Genomic DNA, 11,240 nt, shown 5'->3' with positions numbered 1-11,240 from the left:
ATAGACATTGTATGGCTACTTGTTAAGGTTGTAGTATTGTAAGCCACATCGATAATCATAAAAGTATTGACGCAGATACAATTAAATGTTCTGTCTAGAACTTATAACAACCTTATTATAATACCTATAAAAAGTACACATCTAGGCCTACATCTACCTACACAGGAATAAATATGGAAGAGTGATTCTCATAGCAGAATGTTAAAGCAATGATGGACTTGTTGTTGTCTGGGAATTAAGTTCTGGTCATCATCTATTTCTTAGAACAGGAACTTTCACTTATAATCCAGGCCCTATAGGTGAATGAAAGCATCTTAACACTACTGACTCAGAATTTTGTTTTTCATTTTCTAGACAAATTAAAACCATAGTTCTAACTATTAAAGATGTATTGTCCCCCAAAAGCCTGAAAAACGAAGATTAATTAAATCAGACTTCGAATAGGTTATTTTGTATTTGTCTAGAATTCTAGCTTTAGAAGCCAGGCCTAATTATTTACAATGCAACTAATTAATTATAAGTTCATCACCGATGAATAATATAAAGATATGAGTTAAACCAGACTACAGAAATCTATTTTAAATACAGCTCAGTTGCTATCGAATGTTTATTTTTCTGAAAATCGAAATTGAAGTTAGTACCGATATAATCCAGTAAGTAGGCCTAATACATTTTTTTTTTATTAACTACAAATGGTATTAAAATACCCAATGTCTGAATTGTAGGCTAATAACAACGGTTCTTTTAGAATAGAAATGTGGGATTGTTGGCCTTTTTCTCCAAACCCTATACTACGTTTATAATACTATAAAATAATAATCACAAAATCAACATAATATAGGCCTAATTTTTTCTATATTTTAAAAATATGATAATGATAATAATCTCTCAATGGAGATAAGATAATCATTCTAAAAATGTATCAAAGAATTCCTCTTTTGGTAAAGTCTCTACTTTCTTATTGGTTGGTCTTCTCTCACTTCTGGTGTCTGTGCTGTGTTACTGTAACAAGGACCACCAGTTACCGTAGCATAATCATCATCAGTTACTTCATAAACTCTGTCTTGATTTTTTCTTGAATTAAGAAATGTATTGAAAAAAATATTATCATCAAAGATGTAAAACCTCATTAACTTGAAATCTTTGGCCGGCTGTCTTTCATCTTCACATTTATTTTGACATAAAATGCTATCGGCCTTGCTCTTGGGTATAGCTATTGAAATTGAAATAGCTGTTATAACTTTTTTTAGGATTATGTGTATTTGTTCGCACAATAACATCTACAATTTTCAAGTTATCGTCTGAATGTTTGTTTGCTAAGCTCTACAGACTAAAGGTTTCCCTTTTCATAACTGTTGATGATGTTCTGTACATAACCTATTATTTAATTGATTTATATTATTGCTCTTCAGGAAAATCGATATATTGATGACGTCACAAAATCTCATCAGAATCTCGAGTTATACTTCCACAATGGCCGAAAATAAATGTACAAAGATGGGGAAACAAGTAGGAATTGTGTTTGGTTTCTGAGCTCCTAATTTAGGTTTTTGTTGACATTACACAACAATCGGAATATTTACAATACTGTTGGTATTAGTGGCTGGATATCTCAATGGAGATACACATAATAGAAAACCCTAAATTAAAGCGATAAATTAAAACAGCCAGAAATAAATTTCCTAGTTTTCGGGTCATTAAACTTTTCTGATAATATTATTATGATCAAATCAAATATTAGAAATGAATAAGAAGAAAAAATTACCCTGGTACAAAATGATTGTAATTGTTACTTGCAGTGTTATAGTAGACTTGTGGATCATTTGCTGCAGCATCAGATTTACTCACATTCTTCCGAAGTCTTTGTTTACTTAAAAAAAAAAAACAAGATAGATCATGCCTAAAATGGCTTTTAATCTGAAAAATTAGCTCAAAAAGAATACATCAAAATTAATTAATTGAACATTTTTTCTTTATATTCTTAATTTATAGTTTAAAATTAAACAAAAAAATAATTGGATTACTTACCAGATCGTAACCATAATAGTAATGATGACACCAAAACACACTCCTGCAGCAACACCGCCTCCAGCAATGATTCCGAATGTACCTTTGAAATAAATAACACTAAAGATAATGGAGACGTATTGAATAAAATGCGTGAAAGGAAATACCTAATCTTGAGGATTGAACATCATGACAAGAAACTAATATATGCAGTGTAAAATACCAGAACCAAAATATTGTCAGTATATATAAATTCATTAGATTATTGATAATGCATATATTATTATCTGTATCGAGGTAGTAAAATAAAACTAGCGATATAAAAATAGTTTTCTTTGGTAGATCTCAAATCTACAAGTCATCATCGTCCAGTTAAGGTTGCAGTTAGAGTCTCAGACAAGATAGATAATAAAATAATCGAGAAGGTGCCTTCAGCTAAACCTATTATTCTAAAGCGCGGTATTCTATTGAATAATCTTAAATATTTGTACTATTATTTTTATTAAACTTAAAAATTGTTTTGGTTTAACAGTACCTTGTTCAGAAGTACATTGTTCTGGTTCTTTAACTGGTATGCTTGGAATGTTAACTGGTTCACTTTCACTGTCTTTATTAGACACAGTGACTAAGATAGCGTAAGGATATTCTACTTCCAGATTTTCAATTATAAATTGATTCGTTTTTGTCTGGTAAACCCCTTCCCGATATCCTTTTTTGTTGATTACTTTTAGATATACTCTGTAGACAAATACTAGACTTGAGCATTTCAATGATTCAGCGCCAAGTTTTCCCTAAAAGTATATAAAAAGGACGGAAACGTAAGCATGTGTACAAAAGGACAATTGTGCATGAGAATTATGTCACAACACCCACCAATACGGCTATTGCCTGATTCTAGCTCAATTTAAATGTAAAGAAAAAAAATATTGTTTTACTTTCGTATTAAAAGACGGAATGATTAAATAGTAAAATACCTAGAATTGTACTTACTATCCATGTAATAATGATAGTAGTAGTGTTCGAAACTTGAAGTTGTACGTTCTCAACTGGAGACGGTTCTGTGAAAAAAATTGGGGTTGGGGGGTTATTATTGGATCTCTTAGATATAGGAGTTTGCTACAGTATGTATTAGTCATGAGAGTGTACAGTTGATGATCTATGACGCCATCGATACTACTGCTTATTACATGTTTATATTGAGAAGGAAAACTCTCAATAAATGGATAGGTTTTGTTATGTTTAAATGTATTCTATTATCATGTTTTTAATTGACGAAATATATGAAATTATTTACATTTGTGGTTTTCATCCTTAGAAATTATAATCATTAAAGAAAGTATTTTTATTCTGAAATTCGAACTAATTTACATACTTCCACAACGTGTTGTTACTGTGATATTTCCTCCAATTGGTCCTTCACCTTCTTTGCCAGCTCTCACAGCTGAAACACCAACCGTGTATTGTGTGTCCATCATCAACCCAGTAACAGTGCCTGATAAAGAAGTATTGTAGAATTCCTTCTTCCAATCATCAGCATTGCTCAGTTTGTGGTATAAAAAGTATCCAATAACCAGATCTTCCTCTCCATTGTCAGTATCCCACGGCGTCCATTTAATGTTGATAGATGAACTTGAAGAATTAGCTATCAGGTTTCCGTCATACGTGGGTACACAATTTGGTTCGAGAGAATTAGAAAAACATGTTCCTTGGATGCACTTTCCAGTTAGTCGGTGACATTCACATGGTTTGTTACAATCAATGTCACAGTTTTCTCCAAATAGGCTTAGGCCTATATCAATCTGACATTCTACAAAAAATTTCAATTTTACCTAACTAGTTTATCATTGTGTTATTGTATATTATATGTGGTTATATTGTGGAAATAAACAGAAATTTGAAATTGAAATTTTAAAAACGATTTTAATATTCATTTCCTTCATCTTATGATCTTTCCATTCTCTCAGAGGGAATTCAAGCCAAAAGGGATAAATGAGAACAATTATAAGGCATTAGAATCAGTTGATGTTATACTACGTTATCTAAATGTCATGATTCTTCAGTCAAAGGAAAGCAACAAGGATAATAATGTTTAGAATGGAAGGTTCCTGGGACTCTATAGTTCACTATGTCGGTCGGTCAGTCTGTCTGTCGGTCTGTCTGTCGGTCTGTCGGTCTGTCTGTCGGTCCGGTATCACTATGCGTTTTATCGCTTTGTGACCTTATCTTGATATCAGTTTAATCTAGCTAAGTCAATTTTTCACAGTATATTCCTTATGGCCAGGAATCGATGTGGTTATGTTTTCAGGGTGCGCAATACAAAATTACGCGGTCTACGCACGATTTAACGAAATCACGTTTGTAATCATATCTTCACAACCATGAATCACAATTAAACAATTGGTACTCATAAATTTCAGGGCATAAATCATCATATATGGCAATACAATTACGTGCGTAGCGCATGTAATGCATGCGTACGCGCGCTTAAAATTTTCAAAATTTATTTTCGATGAAATAAGAGTAGGTTTCAGGCAATTTTAAGCGTTTACAAAATTGCCATGAGTGCGCAGATTTTTGCGCGCGCACTGCGCGTTAAATGTTTTTGCGCACTCCTTTTTCCCGATTTCTGTTTGCTTGACTTACTTTTCAACTCGAAATTACGTTATATGAGCACGTCAAATGTGACAGCCTACGCACGTGTAAATTTAAAAAATATAAATGTTTTTAAACATTTCAACATTTTTAAACATGTTGAGTAATTTCGGTCAGTTGGTAGGTTGGTTGGTCGGTCGGTCGGTAAACACTAATGAGCACGCGACTGCAGCCATCTATATGGCCTTGTTTTCATAGGTTGAAAGTGCTTGAATTATTATCTATTGATGAATTGTTTATGTATAGTTTATTTGTATTTTTCTTGTATATTGTATGGAGTGAGTGCAGTAGGTAGTTAACATTTATATTTACTTTGGCAGTTAGATCCCGTCCACGGGTACGCACAAGATGAGTCTTCAGTGTCAGTGCATCTTCCTGTATATCGATCACAACCACCTTGTTTACAATGACAATTTTGATTGCAGTCTGCACCAAATGTACCCGAAGAACATACTGTAAAATTAAATTAAATTATAAATACGCTGCTATTTGGAGTCTGTTGCAATTATATAAATATTAAAACAAAAAAAGTCAACTTAATTTCAGTGAATTAGGCCTACTAAATGAACATCGTGTAAACTGCATGTAAAAATAATGACCAAATAATGTATAATAGCAAGTTTTCAATTCGAAGTGGCGACCGCAATACATACAGATAACAACCGCTCAATGTAACTAACTATTGACCAAAATGGGCTTCCGTAATAATCCTTGTGATAGTTACTTTGATTTTGAAACTTGCCATATGCATTATAATAATAATAGATAATTACTGTGGCGTCCGCCTGATAACAGCTCTTAAAATTATTTTTTCTATTGGTTGGGTTTGGAAATAAGATAAAATTAAAATAAATAGTGGTACGAACGGGCTTCCAGATTCTTGATCATTTTAAATCCAAATCTTCAGGTGTTCATTTATATGTTAACGATTCATTGAAAACAGTTTAGTTTATAATCTATCGCAATCAACGTATGTGTATGTGGAATTGGTTAATTTACCTGTATCGCATTTCAATCCTTTGTAACCAGTAACACAGCTGCATCCATATGGATCAGGTAAACAAAACTGAAAGTTTCTACACGAAGTAAGAGAACCGGTACTGACACAAGGATTTTCGCAATTCCATCCATGCATATTGCCACCGCATTCTATTGAAAAGCAGATTTGCATTATTTTGGTTTCGTCTACGGTAGAAATGTGTCCTAGCTAAAAACATTACATGTCATATTATCGAGATTTATTTACTACTCCAAGTTCGTCAAAATAAGTTAAGGTCTATCTAGATTTTCCTGCTCAATGAAGTTATCGGTCGTCGAAGTTGTTTGTCTGTGAAGATAAGTCAACTCTCCACTACGGGTTACAATAATAGTATTCTTGCTTTATCATCACCTTCCGTTCAATTATGTATGTATGCTATAAGTGCTTATACTTAGTTCTTACCAGATTCACAAGCAGATCCCATAAATCCAGGTGCACAGATACAAAATCCTGTTTTGTCATCACACACGCCTCCATTATAGCAGTATTCACAGTCACCAGTGCAGTCAGGTGGACCCCATTTGTGACGTGGACACTCTATAATAAAAGACATTTCATTAATTGTTATACTGTACAAGCACGTAACCTATGATGATGATGACGACGACGGCGGTGGCGACGCCACACGGCGACGACGATGGTGACGATGAAGACCGCGGCGGCGAAAAACACATTGCTGCGGCGGAAACAGAAATTGTTAAGTTGTTCAACAATCAAACCATTTGGATTCGTTTTGTTTGTGTGTTAATATTTATTCGTTTACAATATATTATTTTTTTATTTCAATGGTTTTGATATTGTTTTGATAATGTGTTTTGTGTGGGAGATTTGTTACAAATTTTCTATTTTATAATTAAATTGTGGTCTAGCTCCGCACGGTCTTGTCTGCCTTAATAATAATTCGCATCGGATGAATAAGTATAATAAAAGGGCACTCATGCTTCCCGGCCCCTGAGAAATTATTTAAAAAAAACAACAAACAAAGTGTCAAGAATAAAATACTATTTTAACGGCCATTGATTTTGTCGAAACACGACACCAATTTGGATTCGTTTTTTTGTGTGCAGGCGTGTGTTTGTATTTTTTTTGTATTTCGTTTACATTTTTTTCATTTCAATGGTTTTTTATACTTTGCAAATTTTTTGTGGGAGGTTTGGTATCTTTTTTGTTAGTTTTGTAATTACATTGTGGTCTAGTTTTCATTTTTTTTTTTTTTGCTTTAAGCGGTGGTACTTATTATTTACACATATCGCGGATTCGAACTCGAACGTACTCATCAATGATATCAATGGTCACGGCGTTTTACTTACTGAGCCAACCCGTGATTTACGAAAATCATTCTGTTCAAAAGATAGATGTGATTAATTAAAACTTCAACGACGCGATCATTCAAATCGGTTGACCGGCTGCCGAGACTAACTCTGTTTTAATTTGGCTGTCCGGCATGATAGATCAGGTCATGGCGGTACACAACAGAGGAGGTTGCGTAGTTTATACATTGACGTAACATGGTCGCTGAGACGTCAAATTACTGTTCTTTTTTCCCTTTTTGTTAGTTTTTATCCTTAAAATTCAGGAAAGTAACATAGCCTATCGTGTGTGGCCCCTTAATAAACATCAGTGTGCCAAATGTGAGCACGTATCGTTAAGTGGTTTCGATGGAGATAAAGTGAAATTACGCGAAAAAAATTAGTAGCATTAATATATAGATTTGACTTCGAAATTGCAATTGCAACATTTTATAATGCGGTTCAATACGTTACCAGATGGTAATAATAAAGGCGGTCCTATGTAGGCTACCCAGTAATTCTGAATCAGAATTCAGAATTTAAAACTGGAGGAATTGGTAATCCTCGAGCAAAGTCTATCTATGCAATTGGTGTTTTGACTAAATTTATTATTGGAAAAAAATTATTGTTTTTTCTTGGTTCACATGATTTTCGATTTTGTAAAGACTTTACCAAACGGGCAATAAGTAAAAGAAGGGAAAGCAACAATGGAAATGTCTATAGTATTTTATTATTAAATCGTGTATTACTTTTATTACTTTTATATTTTGTACATAATTAAATTTAAGTTTTCTTGTTAATATGCCTTTGTTAAATCATTTTTTTAAACTTTTATTTTAATTACTCTGGACCTTCTATTAAGAAGCGTGCCACTATTTCAAAAGTGTAGTTTCCAAATAAATAATAATTATTTGTGACAAAATGAATAGTGTTGGCCCTGAGATACATCACATAAGCTTACAATATTTCACTAATATTTAGGTTAAATGAGTGCAAGAATTGGCTGTAAGAAGCATATATAGTGATAAAACCTCATCATGTGTTGAAATCTGTTTTTGTAAATATTAAAATTATATATTTACCTCGTACAATCAACTTGATAAACGCATGTCTACGATCTCCTCGGTTCCCATCCTTGTGAATCTCATAAACCCCATCATTACTGATCTGTATTGGGTTAAAAGTCATGCTTTTTTCCGGTCCAATCGTTAATGGAATAGAGCCATCTTTCCTCCACACTAAATCATTGTTTAGATCGCTATCGAAACTAATTGTGACGTCATCTCCAACATTTACAGTTACTGTGTTTTTAGAATTTCCAGGCGTAATTAAAGCTGAGAAAAATGGTATTATTAATTAATCTTTTATGTTATGCATGTGTGCTATAGAAAGAAATGCATTATTTTCATACAATATATTTATTGAATGTTCAAACTAAATAGAGAATATAATCGATCTCGTTTTTTTTTCACAAAACTAAACATTTTTCCCCGATTTTGTTTTGTATTCAAGACAGGACCACAATGCAAAACAGGGTTTCTTTTACCCGTTTGTGTAATCCTGTATAAATATATTGATATATAGATACATAAAAAACATACATAAATTGTTGTTATCGTAATAATACATTAACATAATAATGTAACTTTTATTTAACACGAGTCACGACTTCTTAACTCCACTCCTATAAGCCTCAAATGAGACTTAGTTTATAAGCATGAGAAATTATGAAATAGTTTATCCATCCTATAATTGGCGAGTTATTTGCTATTGCTATTGGATGGGTATGAAATTCAAAAAATTAAATAAAAACCAAAAAATGAGCATTAATCTAAATCAAAAGCCAGTTAATTACTGTGAAATTTGTAAATTCGATTTTCCACTAGGCGAATTTGTTTGCGCAAATCCATCGGTTCGTCGCTACAAGAGCAAAATTGCTGCGATTTTCATGTTCATGTTCGAATTCGCATGAGTGCTGATGAATCATGATGTTTTCGATTCGCGCGAACTGTAATCGTATAAAAAATGAGTACTTGGTTTTACCATTATTACAGTCTTACCATCATTTCTTATTTTTGTAGTTTGAACGACTGTGGTGGCGCCATCTTTCACTATCTTACAGTAGTATACTCCCATGCCTACGGCTCCTGTGACATACCTTCCAACCACCTTATCGCTCGGAACGTTCCACGATGTATCAATTACACTGTCAGTACTCAAGACGGCAAATGATCTACCGTAACTCAAACTGTAACCAGTGAATATACTAGGAGTGTAACATTGGTATTCTGTGTCACCGTTGCTTTGTGGAGACAAATTCAAAACAGTTATATAGCCATCATTTCCTAAAGTAGAACATTTCCTTTAGTTTAATATTAATACATTTTCAGTATATCACCGTGTGATTAAAAATTAATTTTGTGACTGTATTACAAATTAAAAGTTTCAAATTTAAACTGTTATTTTGACGACCCTAGGTTTGACTAAAAGATCTACGGGAGTTTGTCAGAATTTTAGAAGGATATCAAGATTGAACACTATTTAGATATAGCCTACAACCCAGAATTTCGAATATATTTTGAAAACTTAACTTACCCTGGCAGGTAACAATAACTTGAAGCAACAGTAATACTTGAACAATCATACTAAAATAAAAGTATATACATTTAGCTATTTTCTAACTAACTGTTCGTAATGAAAGAAAACAATTTTATGTTGATTATCAGCGTAATCGTTATATCACTGCCTTTTTATTTCAATAATTCGAATAAGATAAAGAACACATAACTTTAAAAATCACATAACAAACCTATGTTAGTAGTACTGTGTCGTATAACGTGTGCATCCTGCTAAGCTCGGTAGGCCTAAATTGGCCTAAACTAAACATCAATTGCTTCGTATAAGTACAAATGAGAGAACAAAACGTGGTTCAACAAAATAAAAATTTAATTTACATTTTTTCTATTGATTTTTTAACATAAATATGTATACATATCAAACAATCTATAAAAATAAACTGAACAAATAATAGTGCGTCATTTAAGATAATGGTTCTGTCAAATCAATTTCAACCTGTTGAGAGTGTCACTCTTGATTTGTCATTCTAAATTAGGCCTAGAATAAAAAGGAAGCGTGAAGTTATCTAAATCATAATTATTTTTAAATTGTTTATTTGACTTACAGAAATAAATGTATGAATACTTACATAAGATAGGTACTTCAAATAGAAATGCTGCTAATATATAGTATGCCTTAACTAAAACGGTATAAGGAAGTAAACTTGTAATATCAATACTTTCATCGATGTTGTCCAATCACAGTGTGTTAATTTGACTGGGGTTATAACTAAGTAAACAACAGAAACAAAACAACGTGAAATTGAAACTAGTTGAGGTAGTGAACTGTGAAAAGGGTATTATTACTATTGCTGTTTGCTATTTTTCAAGTTCAAGTTCAAACAAGGCCAACAGCCATTAAGTCGCGTGCTACAATGCATAGTGATACCGGACCGACAGACAAACAGACCGACAGACAGACAGACCGACAGACAGACGGACCGACCGACATAGTGAACTATACTGACCGAAATTACTGAACATGTTTAAAAATGTTGAAATGTTTAAAAACATTTATATTTTTTTAATTTACACGTGCGTAGCCTGTCACTTTTGACGTGCTCGTATAACGTAATTTCGAGTTGAAAAGTAAGTCAAGAAAACAGAAATCGGGCAAGAAGAGTGCGCAATAACATTTAACGCGCAGTGCGCGCGCAAAAATCTGCGCACTCATGGCAATTTTGTAAACGCTTAAAATTGCCTGAAACGTACTCTTATTTCATCGAAAATAAATTTTGAAAATTTTAAGCGCGCTTACGCATGCGTTACATGCGCTACGCACGTAATTGTATTGCCATATGATGATTTATGCCCTGAAATTTATGAGTACCAAATTTTATTTAATTGTGATTCATGGTTGTTAAGATATGATTACAAACGTGATTTCGTTAAATCGTGCGTAGACCGCGTAATTTTTTATTGCGCACCGTGAAAACATAACCACATCGATTCCTGGCCATAAGGAATATTCTGTGAAAAATTGACTTAGCTAGATTAAACTGATATCAAGATAAGGTCATAAAGCGATAAAACGCATAGTGATACCGGACCGACAGACAGACAGACCGACAGACAGACCGACAGACAGACCGACAGACAGACCGACAGACAGACAGACAGACAGACCGACCGACCGAC

At 33.2% G+C, this 11,240-nt stretch overlaps 1 protein-coding gene across 3 annotated transcripts; it reads right to left on the bottom strand.

Moving 5' to 3' along the window:
* On the bottom strand, window positions 1-10,312 carry LOC140051615 (uncharacterized). 3 transcript variants are annotated; one of them, XM_072096886.1, is made up of 13 exons: window positions 10,193-10,312; window positions 9,583-9,632; window positions 9,048-9,332; window positions 8,070-8,321; window positions 6,101-6,235; window positions 5,659-5,808; window positions 4,972-5,112; window positions 3,380-3,814; window positions 2,998-3,065; window positions 2,543-2,798; window positions 2,029-2,110; window positions 1,766-1,870; window positions 1-1,074 (listed from the first exon to the last, which is right to left on the bottom strand). In XM_072096886.1, exons 2-13 carry the CDS (start codon window positions 9,629-9,631, stop codon window positions 951-953), a joined length of 2,082 nt encoding a protein of 693 aa, XP_071952987.1. In that variant the 5' UTR covers window position 9,632; window positions 10,193-10,312; the 3' UTR covers window positions 1-950. The 3 variants fall into 3 exon arrangements, with proteins under 3 accessions (XP_071952987.1, XP_071952988.1, XP_071952989.1); XM_072096887.1 differs by lacking the exon at window positions 10,193-10,312 and adding an exon at window positions 9,797-9,834; XM_072096888.1 differs by lacking the exon at window positions 1-1,074 and adding an exon at window positions 1,084-1,213.
* Window positions 10,313-11,240: the final 928 nt, after the last annotated feature.

This window comes from Antedon mediterranea, chromosome 6 (assembly GCF_964355755.1).
Source record: "Antedon mediterranea chromosome 6, ecAntMedi1.1, whole genome shotgun sequence".
In the NCBI taxonomy this organism is placed as follows: domain Eukaryota; kingdom Metazoa; phylum Echinodermata; class Crinoidea; order Comatulida; family Antedonidae; genus Antedon; species Antedon mediterranea.
Note: the sequence above shows the minus strand (reverse complement) of the source record. Positions and strands in the feature narration are given on the sequence as shown.

Coding starts and splice junctions, on each gene's coding strand:
- LOC140051615 (XM_072096886.1), bottom strand. CDS start 9,631: ATGATTGTTCAAGTATTACTGTTGCTTCAAGTTATTGTTACCTGCCAG. Junction 9,333..9,582: donor AGTTATTGTTACCTGCCAGG/GTAAGTTAAGTT, acceptor GTTCTACTTTAG/GAAATGATGGCTATATAACT. Junction 5,113..5,658: donor AGGATTGAAATGCGATACAG/GTAAATTAACCA, acceptor TTAATTTTACAG/TATGTTCTTCGGGTACATTT.